Source organism: Chelonoidis abingdonii, chromosome 14, assembly GCF_003597395.2.
Source record: "Chelonoidis abingdonii isolate Lonesome George chromosome 14, CheloAbing_2.0, whole genome shotgun sequence".
NCBI lineage: Eukaryota > Metazoa > Chordata > Testudines > Testudinidae > Chelonoidis > Chelonoidis abingdonii.
Window position 1 is genome coordinate 2,455,542 of NC_133782.1, and position 20,897 is coordinate 2,476,438.

The window sequence follows — 20,897 nt, forward strand, 5'->3', positions numbered from 1 at the left end:
TCAGAGGCGCTTTGCAATGCCAGAGCTCCGCCGGGGACGCCGGTGCGACGGAATGCTGCACTGCCCCCAGTGCCAGAGCTCCGCCGGGGACGCCGGTGCGACGGAATGCTGCACCGCCCCCAGTGCCAGAGCATTGCCAGCTGACTGCCTTGCTGCACCAGGGCCCTGCTTCCCACACCTAACTGATGCCCACCTTCCCCTGCCAACACCCTGGGAGGAATACATGGCCCAGCTACACAGCACCTCCATGGCTTGCAGCGCTAAAGCACTGCAGAGACACCTGACCAGCAATGCCAGAGCCCCCTAAAAGCCTGGAGCCCTGCAGGAAATCCCCTCAGTGGTGGGTGAAGCCCCCTGGCAGCTGGGGCACTGGAAAGGGGCATCTGGTCTGTGGGACAGCAGACACCAGGGAGATGAATGAAAAACAGAGGGGAGGCAAAACAGCATGAGTGAGCTAGGCAGCTGAGGGACTGGGAGGGGAGAGGGCAGAGCGGGGCAAGGTGGTGGAGCCCTGAGGGAAGAGAGGCAGGGCTAGGGGTGTATCAGCACAGACAGAGAGGTGCCCTTCTGCTGTCACTGAGCTGACAGCTCCCTGGCTGGCTGCGTTACCAGGGACACTGACGTGTGACAGTGATTGTTAATTCTGCGCTTTCAATATTCAGCAGGGAGGGGGATTTACTGGGCTCTTGACAATTTCCCAGCCACTCAGAAGGGCCAGGACACCTGGTAATGGCTCTTAATGACAGAAACCCTCATCAATCACTGTGGGAAGGACAGGGAAGGGCCGGGAAGACAGGAGAGCCGTAGCCCCACAAGGAGAAACTCTGCCACCCAGCAAGTCACCCCTGTGCCTGCCCAGTCTCGCGCCACGCCGGCTTTCAATGTACAGGCAGGCTCGTGGAAGCTGCGTAAGTACCTAACCAGGAACCTGTGCACCTCGTCCCAGGATCTCCATCCCTGGAGTCACTGAGCACCGCTCTGCTTCTGGCCCCGGCCCCGGCCCCGGCGGGCATTCGCTGAAAAGCCACTGGGCGGCAGCTCCCCCACACAGAGCAGCAGAGCCAGAGGCCAAGTCGGGGGTGAGGAGGGAGGTTGCAGCAAAACCCTGACATACCACTGGAACTAGAGGCTACACCACCGCTTATACTCTTAGGGTCCAGAGGCCAGGGACAGGGACAGACCCACCTCCTCCCATCCCCTGACACTGCCCACTAGGAATGTCAACCTTGGGCATCAGCGAGATAGGGGCCCCTGGAGTGAGGATCCACATGGGGATTTCTCAGGGAAGAGCTGCAGGCTACCCCAGTGAGTCTCTGAGGCTGCTCCCCAGCGATCAGCCCCTTTTGGCACCTGGAAAGTGATTGTGGGGGTTTACACAGCAGAGCTAGTACTGCTCCTGGAAAGCCACAGAAGGGAGCTCGCAAAGTCAGGAGTTGTCCCCCCCCACCCTGACCCCTTAGGTGTCCTTGCTCTCTGGGACCGTTCTGTGCCAGGGAAACCCAGGGGCTACCAAGTAACTCAGCTCTATATAGGTTCTTACACTGTGCTCGTCCGAGTGCCTTCCAGTCACGTATTAAGGAACAGGAGCTGCTAGCGAGATCCCACCTGATAGGCAGGAGAGCCCATGTGCACCTGGTGACAGCCGAGTACCTGGTCCACTTCCCCAGCTCAAGTACCAGCTCGTAAGAACCAGCCACGGCCTGAGCCCCTCACGGAGTTTTTACTTGGCACAGCTCTCGTCGCAGTCGGGGAGCTTTGCCTGAGCAAAAAGAGGCTTGAGTAAGCGGACAGCAGTATTCAGCCTATTCACACCATCGGCTCTGCACCAGCCCCTTCCAACTGGGGATCTCTAAGCACTCAGGAGAGATTAACCGAGCTCAGTACACCCTGATGAAGCCAGTATCACTGTCCCCCATTTTACAGGTGGGGAAATGGAGGTCCAGAAGGGGGGGGGTGGCCTCACCCAAGGTCACACAGAACCCCAGGGGCTGATCAGCCCCCTGCAGGATACAAACTACCTGCTGACTTCACTGGAATTAACTGGCCCTTTGAAGTCCTCATTGCCAGCCCTGCTCACTAGCTCCCTGACAGCACCCCAAAGTCAGAGGCACCCATGGAGGCTCCTGGAGAGGTGGGGTTGCAGCAGGCAGCTCCTGGGAGCAAATTAAAGCAGAAGAGCAGAGAGGGGGAGAGAGCAGACAGGCGCCTTCCTTACCCATGGCAGCAGGAGGCACGTGGAAGCTGGTCTCCAAGACAAGTGGCCACAGCTGGCAGGAGTGGATGCACAAGCTGAAAAGAAAGCAGCAGGACTCCCTGCCAAGGTAAAGGAGGAGGCAGGTACGGACATGCAGGACCTGCTCCTCTGGCCTTCAGATCATGGGCTCATGTCTTGGGCTTTACATTAATGGCCCCAATCCTTGCAAGTCAGCTACCCCATGAAGGTTACATTGGCACCAGCCAGCATTTGTCTCCTTCCATTCAACTGTGCTTGCTCTAGCCTCCTCAGGATCACACACCCCTCCCAAGCTCAGCCTCAGCTTCAGCATGCCAGTCTGCAATATGGATCTAACAAGGTCAGCTGCTTCCCAAGCACCCCACCCCCCAAGACCAGGGATGGCGCTGCAGCACTGCCTCAGTTTCCCTATTAAGCAGTCTGTGACGAACTGGGACTGTTCCTAATGTTTGCTCTGAATACTGTGTTGGTGCCTCAGTGTCCCCTAGGCAGTTCTTAAGTATCTGGCAGAGCAAAGGGCCAGTGCACCTAATGCCTGGCACTCTGTATCCTAGCAACTGATGGCCTGGGCCCCTCCTCTGCAAAGGTGCCAACTGAAGGTGTTGGAGACAAAGGGATCAGGTGACCTCCTGGCCCGGGAAAGGAGCTGAGCAGAAGAGGAGGGGCTGAGGGGTTGGTTAGTCTGGAGCTACCTGGGATAAGGAGTGAAGTGCAGACCTAGGGGTTTGGCTCACTGCTCCCCAGAATGGACCCGGCCGAGGGTCTGGTTCGCTGTATCTACAAGCTCTGTTTTAGACTCTGTTCCTGTCATCGAATAAACCTCTGTTTTGCTGGCTGAGAGTCACTGCTGACTGCAAAGTGGGGGTGCGAACCCGGTGGCTCCCCAGGACCCAGCCTGGGTGGGCTCGCTGTGGGAAGCGCACGGAAGGGCAGAGGATGCTGAATGCTCCAAGGAGAGACCCAAGAGTGAAGACGTGTGAGCTTCTTGCCCTGAACAAGTCTGCTCCGGAGGAGAGGAGGTCTCCAAAGTCCTGCCTGGCTTTGTGGGAGCAGTTCCAGAGCATCGCCCGGGGACTCCGTGACAACTGGTGGCAGCGGAGGGAGATACTGCACCCCGTGGATGGCGCTTCCTGCAGTAAGTAACTGGGGAGCAGTAAAACAAAGGAGGGATAATGAGGACAGGCGTGCTGAAGGCTGAGAGAGGACGGTTTCAGGGGCAGTTAACCTCTGGAAGTGTGTGACCAGCGAGAAGGACTGTTGGAGTAACGGGGTCCCCCTGAGGACTGCAGTGAGCAGTCTCAGCAGAGGAGCTTGCCTCGACCCTGAGAGAGAAGGATTTTGCAAGTAGCAGGGTTCCTCTGGGGATTGCAGGAGCAGTCCCAGGGCAGAGGAGTCTGCAGCTCGACCCTGGCAAAGAGGTGGTGATCACAGGAAGGCTGGCACAGCCAGGGGTTCTTCCTGGAAACCATGGGAGAGGAGCACACACGTGAGTCCAGAGCCACTTGGAACGGTGAAGTGTAGGCCTTATCACCAGCTCCTTAAGAAGGACATTGTGATCTGCACAGAGAGAGAGTTACGCATGAGTTCACAATGGCACGTTAATCGTGCAGTTGGAGGAGGAGGAACCAACTCTGAGACAGATTCCTGACCCAGATGCTACAAGTACTGGAGCACGTAGCCAGACGCACTACCAGGTCTGGTCCCCAACCAGACAAGATCTTCACGATTGGGTTCCCCACAGGGATCGGAGATGGATGGGATTGGAGCAGAGCCTGAGAGAGCGAAGGACCATGAGAGAGAGCAAGAGGCTGTGGAAAAGCTGCAGGAGAAGCAGCAGCAGCACGGACTGGTGATGGTGGAGTGGAGAGACATAGGGGGCTGCCCAGGGTCAGTGGGGAAACACGCCTGCAGGGGCGAGCCCTGGGACAGAGGAACTGTGGTGGTGCAGCGCAGATGCTGAGGACTGTGGGACCTGGTGAGGTCCCTGGGTGAAGCCCCTCGCCCTGCCTATGGCCGGAGTCCCTGTGCAGACACAGGAGGGGTCGGACTGGCTGGTCATTGGGTTCTCCAGGATATCGGCTGGGAGGCCCTGTTGGGGGTGACTGTCTCCCTCCGGGACAGGATCCCGACCCTGCTCCTGTAACTGCCGGGTGAGTTGAATTTAAATCCAGAACCAATTGGCTGGGATGGAAATGGTCAGTGAAAATGCAAATGACCTTGCTGGCAGTGGGAGGGCTGCCTGGACTCAGGATACCTGCCTACCTGTAACCAGCCCTGAGACTGGGGGGAAGAGGAGGGGCCCAGGCCATCAGTTGCTAGGAGACAGAGTGCCAGGCATTAGGTGCACTGGCCCTTTGCTCTGCCAGATACTTAAGAACTGCCTAGGGGACACTGGGGCACCAACACAGTATTCAGAGCAAACATTAGGAACAGTCCCAGTTCGTCACACAGTCCCAATAAAGAAACTCCACAGAGCCAGGTCAGTGCTGGACACATGGCTTCCACTCCAGCAAAGCCACAAAACAAAGTTAACCCCTTCCAGCGTAACAGGACTCCACTTAAAATGTCCTAGCAAACAAAACATTCTTCTGCCCTGCATGGACTTTTCTTCAGCCCACCCTCTGGGCATCCTTCCCAGCTCCTTTCTGGGCCACCTCTCAGTCTCTCCCCTGCTCTGCTATCGAGCACTCAGTCTACAGGCTGGTTCCCCTGGAGCCCCAGCTCAGGGCCTCTTACAGAAGAGCACCACCCTACTACCCACTTCCTGTGACTCCATCCCCACACTGAGCTCAGACTCAGACCTTTTATAAGAGCCAAGTGTTTATTAAAGCACCAGCTGACTCCCTTTAGCCCCGCCTGCTGAGGCTGGAAAGCAGCTAATTAGTTGTAGCCTAGGTGAGGCTAACCCTACCTCCCCTTAAAGGGGCCAGTCACCCTGGGACAGGACGTTAAAGCTGGCACAGAGGGTAGGAGCTGAGTAGTAGTGGCAGGCTGGGTCCCATCAGAGAAGCTTGGCATGAAGGCTGTGTCCCCATGTGGAGCTGAATGATCTCATCTCTCCCTGAAGTCATGAGGTCCCCAGGACATTCAGCATCTGGCAGGATCACACCCTGAGGTGGGGAAGGGAAAGCTTCAGCATCAGCCAGGGGACATGAACAATTCTTGGTCTCCACCAGTGGCTGGCATCTGCTGCATGAAAGGGTTACTTCCCAGTGCAACGCATAGACAGTTACGCAGTGCCCTGCAGAAGGTCCTGAAAAGTTGCCAAAATCTCTCACTCACTTGCTAGCGTGTTGGACTCTGAGTTCCCAGCCCCGTGGCCTGTGGAGAAACGCTCTTAGCAGCGACTCCTGCACTCAGTGAAGCCTCTCGACGTAACGCGAGGACAAAAGGCCATTTTTCCGGCACAGTCTCATTCTCAAGTGGTGGCTCGGGATAGAGCCCTTAGGAGTTGCTTTAATGGCCTAATTTTCTTATTTCCCAGCCCCCCGCTCTTTGTGAGACAGTTACGAGTCGCTCCTGCTGAGAGTCACAAAAGGACCTTCAGAGCATTGGCAACCGAACAAAACATTAGTGTCAGCAAATAATGTGATTTTAATAGTTCAATTCCAGATTCATTATATGCCAATTACTGCGGTGTGCCGGCCTGGGACCCTGCAGCCAGGCTCCCCGGCTCCAATTGGTTTGTTTGCATTAGTGTAAAAGGAAGGGTTTGATATGCAGCCCTGAAGGAGCTGCTAATTCTAGCATTCTGTGCTGCCCACAACTCACTGCTCCCTCGCAGACAAGAGATGCTTCCTTCACCAGGGCCCAGGCTGGCAAAGTCTTAGTCACATGCTATAGTTAAGCACATGTGCAAGTCCTGGGATCTCAGGGCCCACGGTGTGTCTGGGCAAGGGAGTAAACTGGGCAAAGTCCTCTTGTATTCATTGAGATCCCCTCTCTAGTGCAGGAGTCCAAGGTCAGTTCACACCACCAAAGGGATTTGAACACCCCAGCCACAACAGTGGCTTTTCCTCCAGGAAGAGCAAGGGCTCATTTTTGAGCCATGTGTGAATATGTTTGCTGCACGCTTCTGAAAGCCCCTGACCCGACTGTCCTGATGGAGAACTGTGGGGGGGTTAACCATAAAATACAGATGAATAACACTCAAACCACCTTTAACTACATTTAGCATTTTTCCTCTTAACAGCACTTCACAAACCCTAACACCCACAGAAGGTAGCTGGGGAAACTGAGGCACAAAGCGCTGCCATGCCTTGCCCAAGGCCACAGAGGGAGACTGTCCCAGGAGTTCCTGGTTCAGCCCACACCTCTCTCTCTCTGCAAGTGCCAGCTACACAATCTGCTGTTTCAGCATTTGAAAGCTTGTCACGGGGAAGCCCCACTGGTCTTTTGCCTCCCAATCCCCAGCTATCTCCTGCGCGATGTGAGGACTGGAAAGGAAAGCTGGGGGCGCCTGGCGGAGCAGGAGAGTGCTGACAGGGCATGCACTCAGCTCCCTGCACTGGGCTCTGGCAAGGACAAGGAGCTGGACACCATCTGTTCCCAATCTACCAAGCCCATTGTAAGGCAAAGGACAAGTGTTAAAACTGGCTATCAAGCTGCACTTTTCTCAGCTTCCTGTGCCAGATCCTCCTCCCTCACCCTTCCCCCGATCTTCAGTCAGAACAACTGCAACGCAGCCTCCTGAAAAGACTCAGGACTGGCCCCTAGTCTCACTCACTCAGGTGTAAATCAGGAGTAACTGCACTGAAAGCAATGAAGGGATGCTGGCGTAAAAGTAGCTGACAAGATCAGACTCAGACCCTTGGCTTTTCAGGTAGAACAACCAGCCCAAGCCCCAGCACTCCAGCTCTGTGCTGTTCTTTGTCACCTTGCACCAAAACTGCTTGTTGGAGTTCTGCTTCAGGCGCTATTCCAAGTGCTGATGACAGAGGCAAGTGCTGGAAGGATGGTGTGGCTGGAGGAGCCAGTGACTTGGTCCTGTGTCTCCAAAGCAGGATCAGGTTTGGGGTCCCAAATAAATCTTTTAAAAGCCTGTTTACTGAGCAATGGGCCGAGCCCACCATGCTGCTGTCCGGCAGACATGGAGGAGCTGAGTACTTCCTTCTCTGGATCAGCGGTGAAATCCCCGTTGCATACATTGTCCACGTCACTCACAACCTTGTTAAGAACGGAGGTAAAGGCTGCTGCAGCTGCTGCTTGGAGAAGAATGGTGACCAACACGAGTGTATCAGTTATACACTGCCTGTGACTGCAGTTTGTCACTGCTGCGAGCGGCAGTTACATCTGCCCAGCATGCTCCCCAGTCAGGGGTGGCTCCAGGCCCCAGCACGCCAAGCGCGTGCTTGAGGCAGCATGCCGCGGGGGGGCGCTCTGCTGGTTGCTGGGAGGGCGGCAGGCAGGCAGCCTTCGGCGGCATGCCTGCGGAGGGTCGGCTGGTCCCGTGGCTTCAGTGGACTGGCAGAGCGCCCCTGTGGCATGCCGCCGTGCTTGGGGAGGCGAAATGTCTAGAGCCGCCCCTGTGCGCAATTCACGATTCACGGGGCTCACTTTGTACTTTATGATTCCTCCCTCCTCTTCTCCCCCATGGGGAACTGGGGGTGTTTCCCAGTAGATCCGCATAGCCACAGATCTACCAGCCATTCCTCAGGATTTCAGCTCTCATTGTGAGGGACATGGTATAAATACAGAGATGGACAAAAGTGGTGTCCTTTCCCCTCCCCTGCTCCTCCACTGCCATGCTCCCAGGCCTGCTCCCTGATCAGGTACGCGCAGACCCCCTGGAACACAGCTCTGTGGTGGAGATCCCCCCATTTTAGCCCAGCGGGCAGCAGAGCCACCCCAGTTCTGCTGCGTTCAGGGCCTCCCGTGGTTCCATCGGGGCCTGAGGGTCCGGCCCTTTGCCTTCTATCACCAACTAAATGGCCAAGAAAGAAAGTCACTCTATAACGTTACTGCTTTGGGATTGAACAACTGAGCCACATGTCCGACCTAAAGGTGAGCAGGCCAGACAGACTCAGAGCCGCCGGGGGCTGATCGTAACCCATATGCTTAGTCATGCCTAGTGACTAGACCATGCACAGAGGTGATGGTGTCTGCTGCAGCCTTTGAGCCAACTGACCCTATTACAATCAATGGCAAAACTCCCATTGACTGCAATGGGGCCAGGTGTTCGGGCTCGTGCTTTTAGAGCCAAAGGCCTCAGGTTCAGTCCTTGCAGATGACGCGGTCTGGGGCACTGTTAGACACGTAACTTCGGCCTTTGCACTGGTGCTTTTCCATGTGCTGGCTGAGTGCTTAGTACACCAACAAGAGCCAGAAATGCTTTCTAAGGCAGGTCTACACTCCAAACTCTGATCAGCACAAGTTACGTCAGTGCACAGCTGCCGCAGTCTGGATATTGCTGGGGCGCGTCCATGCTGCACATATACACCGGAAGTGCTTCTGCTGCTGCACAGGGCAGTGCCTCATGGGGAGGCATTCCAGTGTGCAACGTGCTACTGTCTGAGCAGAGGGCTGAGCTGTTGGCTGCTGACTTCAACCAGCCACATGCAAGGGCCATCACAAGAGCTCCTCGGGCTATATGGATACAGGAGGATCTGAAGAAGCATTTGGACTGTCAGCCTCGGTCATGTTCTGTTCTGGAGCATTGTCTGGAGCTGGGGCTGCTAGGAACTGTGCAGTGCTTCTTGTTGTGCATTTATACAAGTTGTCACGTGGTGCTTGCTGTACATTTACAAGCACTGGGTGCTTTGCGTGTTGCCGTGCATTCTGCAATATGGATTGGGAGCAAATAAAGATAATTCTATTCTCTGGGGAGGGGAAGGGGTGTCAGTCTGATAGCCAGCTGGCCAACTGGTCAAGCAATGGATCCACAGATTATTTTGTCCTGGTGCTTCTAGAAGGGGTCCTGGCTGGGTTGTATGTTGCTGGACCTCATTCTCTCCTCACTGTCCCTTCCATTCCCCTGAGGAGTCTGTCACGGAGTATGTGCAGTGGAGCAAGGTAGGGGGACCCAGGCCCACCCACCTCACCAGGTCCTGAATCAGGGCCCTAGAGGGGCCCTACAGTGTCTGGACCAGTTGTTGCCCCACCCCCTGCAAGTTTTACTACCCCAGGGTCACTTTCTACCCGGCTGTGACTCCCTCATTTGGGGCCTGGACAGAGATTTAGGTGTATCCACTTCATCTGCCCGTAGGACAATGTCCCATTCTTCACAGGCTCTTGTGAGTTTCCAGCTCCCAAAGGGAGAGGGGGATCTGGATCATGGTGTCTATTGTAGGCTTGACAAAGCTGTAGTCACTCCTCTCACAGCTCCAGGCGTCAGCCTCACCTCCTGGTGCAGCCTGTAGCTCCTTCCCCTTGCCTGCCAGTGCCCTTTCAATCTGTCCCTCCACTTGGAGCATGCCTTGCAGCTACTCAGGGACGGGGCCTTCCCTGCCTTGGCCTGAGTTAGTGCCGTCTGTAGATTCTATCACTTTCTTCAACAATGGAACTTTACTGAGCAGCCAAATGTAAGAAAGAAAGAAAGAGCCAAACCTCACAGGAAATGCACTAGAAACCTCTCATGTAAATTGATGGACTGGAACTTTACACTTGGAAAGGCAGCAAACAAACATTTCTGTCCATTTCAATGCACAAATATAGTCCCCTGTGGCCAGGAATACGCCAGCCGTGGTTCCCACAGGCCAGTGTATGTGATGCTGGCATTTTCCTTGCTGTCCCACCATGGTGGTCAGAATTCGGATGCGACCCGCGGTGCCACATGGAATGTTGGGGGCTGTAAGGACCTGCTACCAGGGAGTTCTCTAAGGACTGCAAAGGGTGGGGAGTCGGCCAGCCAGGGTCTTCAGCATTTGGGTCTGAGAAGACCTCTAATATCCTGGTGCATCTGCATCTTCTTTCACTGCTGGGATTCCTGGGCCTTTCTTCTGTCTGCTCTTTCCTTCTCCATGATGTCTGTCATGGCAGCCCTTCAGACGCTTTGTCTGTGGTCCGATGTGGCCCTGGCTTGCAGGATCTCGCTGAACACATCCCCCTTAGTCGTCTTCTTGCTCCTCCTCCTCAGGACCAGGCATTCTGCGGGTGTGGAGGGGGCACCCCTCAAGCTTGCAGCAGCCGATAAAAACTAACAGATGCATCACAGGATTTACAGTCACTACAGAAAGGGAAAGAGAAGTTTTAAAACTTGCTTCCCTTATTCTCAGACAAGGCTGCAATAAAACATGCCACTTATCACCACTTCAGCTTTGGGTGGGAGAAAGGAACTTTGGTTGCATGAAATAATCAAATTTCAGCCCCTATTCCATGGGTACGAGTACAGGCCAGGCACAATCTTTAAACTGAAACACCGTAAAGAAAAATGTATGCTGTCATTTACCCTGGTCCCTTCCCCTTCATCTGTGTCATCCGTGCTCAGCTGGCAGGACTGGCTAGAGACTGGTGGAGTCTCGAACAGGTCCTGGCTTGTGGCATGGCTAGACCATGTGCCACATCTCCCTCCTGCTCCTAGCTGTTCCAGACAGGGTCTGTGTCTCAGGGTCCTGAGAGGTATCCACAATGGCCTGCCAGGTGCTGGTGGGGTCTCTGCCAAGGATGGCCTGCAGCTGGCTGGAAAAGTGGCAGGTCTGAGGCTCAGCATCAGATTGCTGGTTGGCCACCCTGGCCCGGTGGTATGCCTGCCTCAGCTCCTGCGCTGTCCTTGTCAGACCCCTTTTGCCTGCAGCGCTGGTGCAATCTGTTCATAGATGACCATGTTTCTGCGGCTGGTCCGTCACACAGCCTCTTCTCTCCCCACCCTGGGGCCAGGAGATCCAATATCTCCTGTCTAGGCCAGGCAGGAGCGCGGCTGGTGGGCAGAGCTGGCATGGGCATTGCACACAGCCAGGGAGAGCTGCTTAAGTGTGCTCGCCATGCTGGACAATCAGGAAACGGCATTTCAAAAATACTTGGCGGAGTTCTGGGGGGTGGCGTCTAGTCTCCATGACCGCTGAGCAGTGGAGATCAGAATTGTGACCAGAGCGGTCACTGATGCAGGGAATGGGGCATTGTGGGACAGCTTTTGGAGGACTGCTAGGTCGACACAGGTCAAACTGTGTCTACACTCGCACTGCGACGACCTCAGCAGTTTGGCTGGGGCTCCACATTGGTCGGGGAGGTGGGTTTGCTGCGTGGCCCTAATGGAGAGCTTAGGACGACTGGTGACACGGTGTAGACATGGGCACAAGAACTTCGATGGAAGAAGACTTATCTCGACCTGCATAGTGTAGACCAGGCCTCATTAGCCCCAACTCTCACAGCATCACAGAGGCTCGCGATGAAAAAGACCTAGCAGGTCATAACCCCTCCAGGGCAGACTTGATCTCTGTGCTCCCCAGACAGACTCATCTCTTTGGGCAGGAACATGCCCATTTGTCTGCACAGTACACGTGGCACCCCCGCTGTCAGTCCCCACTGAGGATTGGATGGGATGGACAGACACACAGACAGATGCTCAGCCACCGAGGCTGGCCCCACAGCTGGCCCGTGGGAAATGACAAGTGCTGGGCCAGCGTGTGCTTTCTCCTTTGTGCACTGGAGAGAGACGGGCATCGGCAAGAGGTGTGAGCAGCTGGTAGGGGGTGGGGGATTACTGCTCCGTGTCCACCAGCCTCAGTTAGTCAGAGCCCAGGGCCTGCTGTGCTAGGAGCTGTACAAACATAGTAAATTCATAATCCCTTGCACTGGAGTGCTTGCCTTTGTGGGGCTATGGAGGGATGAGCCCTCAGGGGGAGGATCCCAGCGGGGAGGAGAGGTAGCCGTCAAGTACTAGGAGGAGAGGTGAACAAAGCAAAGCCCCCAACTGTGGGGCTACACACTAGGCAGCAAAAGCACAGCCCACAACTGCAGCAATCCGAGCCACAGGCTTCCAGAAGTCCACTCAGCTGAAGCATTTCAGAGCTCTCTACTCCTCGTGTCCATAGGGCATAGGCAACCTGGATCCACAGGGAGTCCCCCTCCCAGGTCTGTGCAAGGAGCCCAGACACCAGTGACCTTATCCTCTTGATGTAATCAAACTCACTAATTGGGCTTGTCATTGCAATGATACTGCTGCCTGCAATGCACAATGGCCCGACAGGCACGCTAACCCTATGGCAGTGCCTTCCCCTCCACGCAGCCAGCAGCTGCTGTGCACAGTTCATTACTGGAACAAAGCGAAAGGGGAGGAATAAGGAAGCACAAAATATGCACATCTGCTAATACAATCTCCAGCTCTTCAAGGATTCAACAAGTGACCCTCCCCCACTCTCTGTTTTCATTGCGGGGCACAATTATTTTCCCATCATTCTGTCAGTTCCATGGATCTCATTAAAACAAGATTTCATCGCCCATCAACTTGCGAGAATGAAATGCTGATTCTTATTTGTTATGCATTTGATCATACAGTTTACGTTTCAACTCAGAAAAATATTCTCTCTTGCCCTGACAGGGCATGGCTAGGTTTTTATGAACCAAACTTAGTGGCAGCTGCATGAGAAATAAGAAATCAATTACAAACAATCATTTAATTTAAAAAAACTGATGTTCAAGCAGAAATCTAGAAAAGGCGATTCGAGCTAATTACTGCCTTCTTCATATTAAAAATAAGCCAAGGAACACCAGTGTAAACATTAATATAAAGGGTTCGGACAGGAGCTCGTCTCTAAGGAACGTGTGGAAAGGCTTGGTTTGTTGTCACAAGCACAGTTAGCCCTTCAGTTGCTGGAGTGTCACGTTAGACCTCGTGCCTCCACAATAAACCTGTTGAAATGCACATTCTCATTTGCAAGGATCACCCAGAGACAAGCCGCACGGCAAGTAGCCAGCTAAATACCCTCATTATTAACCTTGTTCAGAGTGATATAAATAATCCAAAACAATACCAGCATCTCCTCAGCGCCTTTGCCAGCCAGCTCTGTCCTTAACTTGTTCCAATTACTGACTCCAATTTTCAAGTGTTGAAACCAAAAAAAAAAAAAAAAGAACCTAGCCCCAGTTGTAACTAAATTCATTAATCATTATCCTGAGATGAAAAAACAAGACAGACCCACTGATCTAAAAGTAATTGATACAGAGTACAATTTTCCTAAAAGGTAATTTGGGATATTATTCCGTAATCCTTTATTTAAACAAGGAGAAAATTGCTTTTCAGTTGCAGCCATTTTAATCCATTATACATCTTGCAAAGTGAAATAATTAGAAAGAGCTCCATGTGGCACAGTCTGAATGATGTCACATCAACGCATTGATTAAAGGCATTAAGTCCTTCCCTTCCCACCCGCCCCCAACGCTTCTTCAAATCGCAAGTGAGGACCCACAGCCACTGGGTGTCCCAGCTCATGTTCTGAAAAACACGGCTCCTACCCCGAAAAGCCTAGTGCACTGCCCAGGAGAAACAGGTGGGACCCAGAAGAGAGAACAGGGGAGCTGGCTGATTTCAATACAAATTGTTCTTTAATAAGCCCAGTTTATAGCCGAGAAAATGGTGTAATTAGGGAATCAAAGGAATCCCTGCTTGTTTGAGTGGTTAGAGCAAAGGGAAACAGAAGGGCCGTGTGTTCCAAGGAGAATCCCGTGGCTAAAGGATCAGGATTAGAAGTCAGCCGATCTCCATTTCGTATCCAGCTCTGCCACAAACCTAGGCTCCAGTTATGCAACTGAATCCACACAGGCAGACTCTTGCACCCAACCATGGGTCTGCTGAAGTCACTGGGGCCCTGCTGGGGGCCATGTGGATCCAGTTTCAGGAATAAGGGCCTTGCTTTTCTGTATCATCATAGGCAAGTCACTGATCCTTGCTATCCCCCCATTTAAATGGGGATGATGATAAGATCGGACGCACGTGGAGGCCTAATGAAATGTCTCCAAAGAGCACTGAGATCCTTGGATGGAAAGTGATCTAGAAATGCCAAGTAGAGTTAATATTAATCATTCAGGCAGAGCCAGCAAATGACCTCTGAGCTATTGTGTGACCTCTGGGAAACCATGTGGCCCTACTGTGCCTCGACCAAACCACATGTGAAACTGGGTAAAAGCAGAACATGACTGGGAAAACAGATGCCACATCCAGCCAAGCTTTTCTGAGCAAAGACATTACAAGACAGAGAGAAATGAACAGCAAATGCAAATACATTGTGTGATGTGCACAGACTGGAGAAGGCCGTCCCCTTGGCATGTGCACATGCTCCTATTAACGCTAATGGGAGGCAGGCAAGCATGTCAAGGGGAGAACAGACCCCAAAGGACTTTCTTTCCCTTTGATAGTTCTCCATTTAGAGAAGATAGTTTTGACCTTTTGCAAGTAAAGTAGGTAGGAATTTGTAAACTGAGAAATCTCATCAGCATGAGACACAGGATGAAACACAGCCTGGTCTGGGCTGTTAATGGTGTGCTGATTGCATCCGACTGTCCCCAAACTGAGCATGTCTGTGCTCTATTGGCTAGAAAGGGCATTTAAGACTGGACTGGAAATCTGCATGCAAAGAACTGTCCCTCTTCTGACCATTCGTAATTACGGAGGCTCGGAACTGGTCGAATGTTAAGGCCCACTTCCCAGCATTTGTGCACTTGCCTGTGGGTAGTCTGAATAGATTACACATGTTCACTCTCCTGCAACTGATACCGTCTCTATGGGATACCCACAAGAATGATTGTGCATGTTTATTGTGAATGGGCTGACTACAGTGGACTTTAATGGATTGCTACAGCAGCTTTAAATCAAGGTAAGCTAAACACTAGTGCTCTCTAGCAAGCACACATTATTGGGCACATCGGCAGATACAGTTTGCACCCACAAAACTTGTGCCTTCACTTTTATGCCTGAAGTTCAGCTGCAGGACAAAGTGTGGCATTTGCAGCTCCAAGTACCCAACTGCAGATTTAGGCTTGTGCTGAAATTCATTCTGCAGGTGCCAAAAATGCAGGGGCAAATTCTGTAGGTGCAAATTGTTCTCACAAAAGTGAAGCTGGGCCTCAGGCCTGTAAACACATTGACTGTAAGTTGTGATGCACAAAAGGCCCCAGTGCAAGAGGGCCAGACCCAGGTCCACACTGACAAAGAAGCTCAAGGAAAAGTCTTCTCTTCACATGCACAGTTAACATAGCGATGATTCAACACCTAGAACCTGTCACATCCATCTGCACCAGATCCAGCCTCAGTAATGAGTGTAGTAAACTGCATGTAACTGGTCACAGGAGCAAGTAACAAATCCCAAGCTTAGAAAGAGACTGATCTACAATTTGAGTCCAACATGGCCAGGAGATCAATTCTGAGAGCTGCCACTTTAATTGGCTTAAAACCCTAACACACTATAACAGATGAGGGGGCAGATTATTTATAGAACCAAGAGCAAAATATATATATATATAAAACAAACAAATGAACCAGTGACTACAAAGTCATTGTAGCAGAGTCCTTCTCAAACTGGGATCCAGGGAGCACTGGTGGGCCCAGGACCACTCACTAATAGTTTGTAGATAGCTGGCTGGTCCCAAGGTGCTGGCTGTCCTCCACGTTTCCAGCTGCTACAGCACATTAAAGACAGTTTTTACACAATAGATTTCCCTAATAGCGCTTTTCCTTGTAAGCACTTGCTGCAGATGCCACGGAGCTGGGATCATGACTGGGCAGGAAGGCGGTCTGTGCAGTCATGAATGAGATGAGACAGACAATCTCACTATTAAGATGCGCTCTATACTGCAAAAGAGTTTGCAAAGCCTTATGCTACCTGATCATGGGAAGAGTAATAGACAAATACCACCACATGGATATGCTGAGACAAACAAGGCCACAGAATACAGAAATACAAGGTGGGTTTAGCACCAAAACCTGACCCAAACTCCTCAGTTGCTAGTTGCATTTTTCAGCAATTTGCCACGGTCTCCCCTTTCTTTCCGAGCATCAACTTCTCTAGAAATCAGCTCCATTGCAGAGCCCTAACTCCTGTGCACTGTGCTGTCTGTAGCTCTGTGAATCTGAAAGGGAGTGTGGACGGCTGTCTGGGGTGGAGAAAAGAAAGGGAAGCTCAATAGCCTGGCCCTGGGAAACAGACATGCCCGTAAATGATCAGCTCAGAGTTCTGGAAAGCCAGTGGAGATGCAGGCAGCAGAGCTGACCTCTGTTGAGTGTCTGACTGTGCCCCGCTCACATGGACCGTCTTTGGCCCCAGCTGTTTTGGTGGGCGGCAGATGAATGAAATGCCAGAGGAAAGGGATGAAGGAAGGGGACAGGCTGGATCTGCTATGGCTCCAGTGCTACCCCACCCCTGCACATCCTATGTGACACCACTGACTTCCATGGTTGTGGGCACCGAATGGGACCCTGATCTGAGAAAAAGGCATCCTGCACTCTGCCAGATGTTCTCAGCACCTCACAGGATCAGGCCCTACAGGGAACCACGGAGGAGCAGTTCAGTTTCTGACTGAAGAGGTGAGTGGATTAGAATGGTGCAGCACTTTAGCCGTGGACTGCTCGGCATGGTACCTTGTCACAGGGACCAGGACACCACGTTCACCCCTTCACAAGAGGCTGGCAGCTTGGCTGGTGCCCACACACATGCATTATAAACCGGGTGTGTGTTTGCTGGGTAGGGGTGATCCTGTCAGCTGTCCGGTGCCTTTTTATCTGGTACCTGTTTCCTCATGCCATGAAAATGCTCCATAAATGTAATATCTCAAAACAGCCCCTAGCCCAGGTGCTGCCTCACCCTGCCCATTGTTGGGTTCAGGTAAGCACCCCCATGGGCCCTCAAAGCCTGTCTTGGTCTAGGGCTTTCTCTTCCCCCGGCTCCGGTTTGCCCAGGTCTCTTCGCTCTTCCTGACTGGATGGGGCTCACTGGAGGGAGTTTATATAATAACCCCAAGACACACGCCTAAGGGGAAGCAGCCCCAGTCTCCGTCACCTTCCCCCAGCCGTATGCTTCAGCCTCAGGAGACCAGCCACCCCCTATTCACAGCTAATGAACTGTTGATCTTGGGGATCTGATTACAGAAGAGACCCTTTCCTGCTCCAGCGCAGCTGTTCCAGACAAGCAGCTGGGGCCATATTGCACAGGGGTGGGGGGGTAGCTGAGGGCAGCACTGACTCTAAAGATTTGGAAATTAGAAGCAGGAGAGCTGTGGGTGAGGGTCTTGGAGTGGGCAGGTCCTAGGGGAAGCTGGGCAATGGGCTGCTAGGCCTGAGGGGCAGGGAGGGACCCTCACCCCACTTGCTGCCTGATGTCCAACTGCAGAACTGTTCAAAGGACAAGTCCAAAGGCAGGCTGCAAACTCCCCATCGGGACAGGGCACGTGGTGGGGGCAGACCCCTTCCCCCATCCTCAGGGAAATTCAGGCTACATCGAGCTCCCTTCCACTGCTCCCCAGAGCCTCTGGAGGGCCCCGACCCCCAGGCCTGGCAGCTGAGTGCCAGGGGCAGTGAAGGGAGAAGGCAGGGTAGATCCCTTGTAGTTCCAGGCAGGGTGGAGAAAGAGACCGGCTAACGCCCGGCCTGGGTTGGGCCGGCACACCGGATGAGCCCCGTGTGTAGACACGGCTCTTTCGCGGGGCCAAGGCGGCAGATCCATCCATGCTCCCCCGCACTCCTCGCTCCCGGATGAACCGGCCTCGCTGCCTACGGAAGGGGGTCGGGAACCCCCGCTCCCCTTCCACCCCCAGCTCCGGCCCTGCCCACACTGGATCCCCCAGGCTCTGCCGGGGAGCGGGGCACGGAGCCAGGCTCCCCCCCTCCCGGGCCCGCCCCTACCTCCAGACCTGTCCCAGCTGCAGGAGGTGGATGAGGGACTGCAGGATCCAGATGCAGAGGCGGCAGCAGCCCCGGGTCCGGTAGGCGCCGGGGGCCGGGGCCGGTCGGGGGCGGGGGGCGGCGAGAAGAGCGCGGAAGCCGGGCCGGCGCTGTCCCTTGGTGCAACGCGCTGTCCTTGTGCGGGCGCGGGGGCCGGGGCCGCGGCCGCCCGGGGCGTCGGGGCGCCGCCGTAAGTCGTAGACGACCCAACTAAGCTGAGGCAGCTGCACACGAGCGTAGGCAGCAGCCACGAAGAGCAAGCGGAGGCCGAACCACAGAACTGGCGCCGCAGGTAGTAATCGCCCGCCAGCCACAGGTCGCGGGCCCGTCCGAGAAGACAGACAGGACAGGGCGGCACAGCACCCAGCAGCAGTCCAGCAGGCGTAGGCCGCGGGCGCCGGCGGGGCGGCCGCCAAGGGGCCGCCTGGCCGGCCCCGCGCCCGCCGCCCCCCTCGCGGGACCCGCCCGCCTGCAGGGAGCCCGCGCCGCCGCCCTCCGCGCCCTCCATGCGCACAGCCGAGGCCGCCCCGGCTCCATCCGACTTCGCGGCCATGTTGGAGGAGAGAAGGAGGGAGAGGGAGAGACTTCCGGAGGGAGCGAGGGAGGGGACCGGAGGGCTGCGGCGGGGAGAGCAGAGCGATGGAGGGGGCTGCAGGGGAAGGGGCTGCAGGGGAGGGGGTGGAGGCAGAGGAGGAGGCTGGGGGAAGGGGAGCGGGCTGGATAGAGGCGAAGGGACTGCAGGGGAGGGAGAGGAGGGGCTGGAGGCTGGAAGCCCCCTCTTCAAACCCACCTCCTCTCTCTGAGTTACCCCCCACCCCAAGGCAGCAGGAGCCGGAGCCTGTCCGGACGGGGCAGCCGGGCGGGGAAGAGCTGGGGTCCCGCCCCACCCGGGCAGCCGGTTATTCATTCATTCCTCCTGCATCCCCCCTTCCCCTCTCATCCGCCTGGCCGCTCCCTCCTTCAGCTCTTCCTAGCCAGCCCCCGTCCCGGGCCGAGGGGCGGACGCCCTGACAGGGCTGGAGCTTGGGGGCTTTGCCCATCAGCGGAACGAGGCTCCCCGAGGGCGGCGCCGACCCCAGCCCGGCTCACGCACGTTTTCAGGCCCGGTTGTCTTGGCTTTTAAGCCTCACCCCAAGGGCGCTGTATTTGCATGGACGCTTCCCCAGCCCCTGCTCCTATCGATCGCGGGGCGCCTCCATCCATCCCCGGCGCAGGGAGCAGGGCGCTGCTAGGGGAGCCGACGCTCCGAGGCCCGGGGCTGGCCAGAGGCTGGGACTCGAAGCCCCTGCCCTGCTCTCTGCGTCTCCCGCATATTGTTGGTGCCTCCTCGGATCACTCCGTTGGCGGGTCCCGCTTCTGGGGCGCTAGGGTCCCGCCCCGATCCCTTGCAGCCTGGGCAGAGCGCGCTGCGCCCCGCTAGACTCTGTGCGGTCCCTCCGCGCCAGGCCCTGGCTCAGCCTGCGGGTTACCGGGGCCGCCCCCGCTGCGGAGGGCAAGGCACGGGCCTGGGCTGTGGGGAGCCGGGCGGGTCTGAGCCTGGCTGCTCCCAGGTCCTGCAGGGAAAGAACCGCTTGGGGAACCCGGGGTCGGGGTGGGGGGACACTCCCCCTCCTCCGCTGTCAGGAAGGGGGCGCTGGGCTGGCCAGGCTGCTGTGGGAGGAGCAGGGGAAGGGGCCCGGCCTCTGCCCCGCTGCTCTCCAAGGAGAGGACTGAGACGGCGCCAGAGGCCAGGGAAGAAGGACCAGCCGCTGCCCCATTTCTGCCCTTCAGCGGGGAAGCGAGACTGAGGGCGACCACTTCTGCGTCCCCCTTCGGGAACAGGGGGCAGGAGAAAGGGGCAGCTCCTGGCAGGGGTGTGCGGAGCATCTCCGGGAGCAGACCCCACTGCGCCCTCCTGTCGCCTCCCCAAGGACCCTGGCACGCAGCCGCCTCCCCCCCCGGTGTGCGCCTAGGGCGCGCGGGTCTCCGCTCCACACCCAACTCGGCTCCTTCTCTTGCTTCGCTCCCGCGGGCGGCCAGCTCCGCCACGCCAGCAGCCTTGTGTCCTGCGAGGCCGGCCACTGACGGAACCTCAGCTGGGCGGCTCGCAGGGCCGTGGCTAGCTCTGCTCCAGGTCCCGCCGGGAACTCTGTGCGCGGCGTCTGCTTTCCCCTCTGCCTTCTCCTCTCCTCCTCAGCCGCAAGCTCACTTCAGGGGGCGCCGGGACGCAGCAACGTTCCCTCTCCTCTACCCCCGTGCTGGTAAGAACCCGCTCCTCAGAAGGGGCAGCCGCAGGCCGGCTTGGAGATGACTAAAGTGGGATGCAGCTCCGAGCTCCTCGCCAGCGCGGAGGGTGGTGAAATCCCTTCTAGAAGGTCAGGATTCTGAAAACTTTACTCCCCTTGAATAATACTTCACTCCCCCTAGGTTCAAAGGGGCCAGTCACGAACCAGGTTCTGCTCAACTGAGTAGTGTCAGTTCTAGTCCCTGTGAACCTCTCCAGCACTAGGGGAAAGGCGGACTCCGGGGGCCTAGTGAGGAGCCAGCTCTCATTAGGGTTACTGCACTGGCCAGCTAGGTGCCCCCCTTCCAGAAGCAGCAAGTCAAGATGGGGAACCTTTCCAGGAATCTCACCCTGGGCCCATGGCCATCCTCAATCCAAGTCTCCTATATGGAGGTCCATGCTCACATTCTTTGTCATGGTTTAATGTGCTAAATCTGACTGTAGACTAAACATGAATGTTCTTTAACCCTTGGTTGGGAACCAGTGTGGTTCATAGATTCATAGACTCTAGGACTGGAAGGGACCTCGAGAGGTCATCGAGTCCAGTCCCCTGCCCTCGTGGCAGGACCAAATACTGTCTAGACCATCCCTGATAG

At 55.4% G+C, this 20,897-nt stretch overlaps 1 protein-coding gene across 1 annotated transcript in view; it reads right to left on the bottom strand.

Moving 5' to 3' along the window:
- The window catches only part of XKR7 (XK related 7), a 29,544-nt gene extending 10,953 nt beyond the window's left edge, over window positions 1-18,591 (bottom strand). Inside the window, 4 exon segments of the mRNA XM_075072442.1 lie at window positions 18,000-18,318; window positions 18,321-18,362; window positions 18,365-18,488; window positions 18,490-18,591. Of these exon segments, the coding sequence (XP_074928543.1) occupies window positions 18,000-18,318; window positions 18,321-18,362; window positions 18,365-18,488; window positions 18,490-18,591 (587 nt within the window).
- Window positions 18,592-20,897: the final 2,306 nt, after the last annotated feature.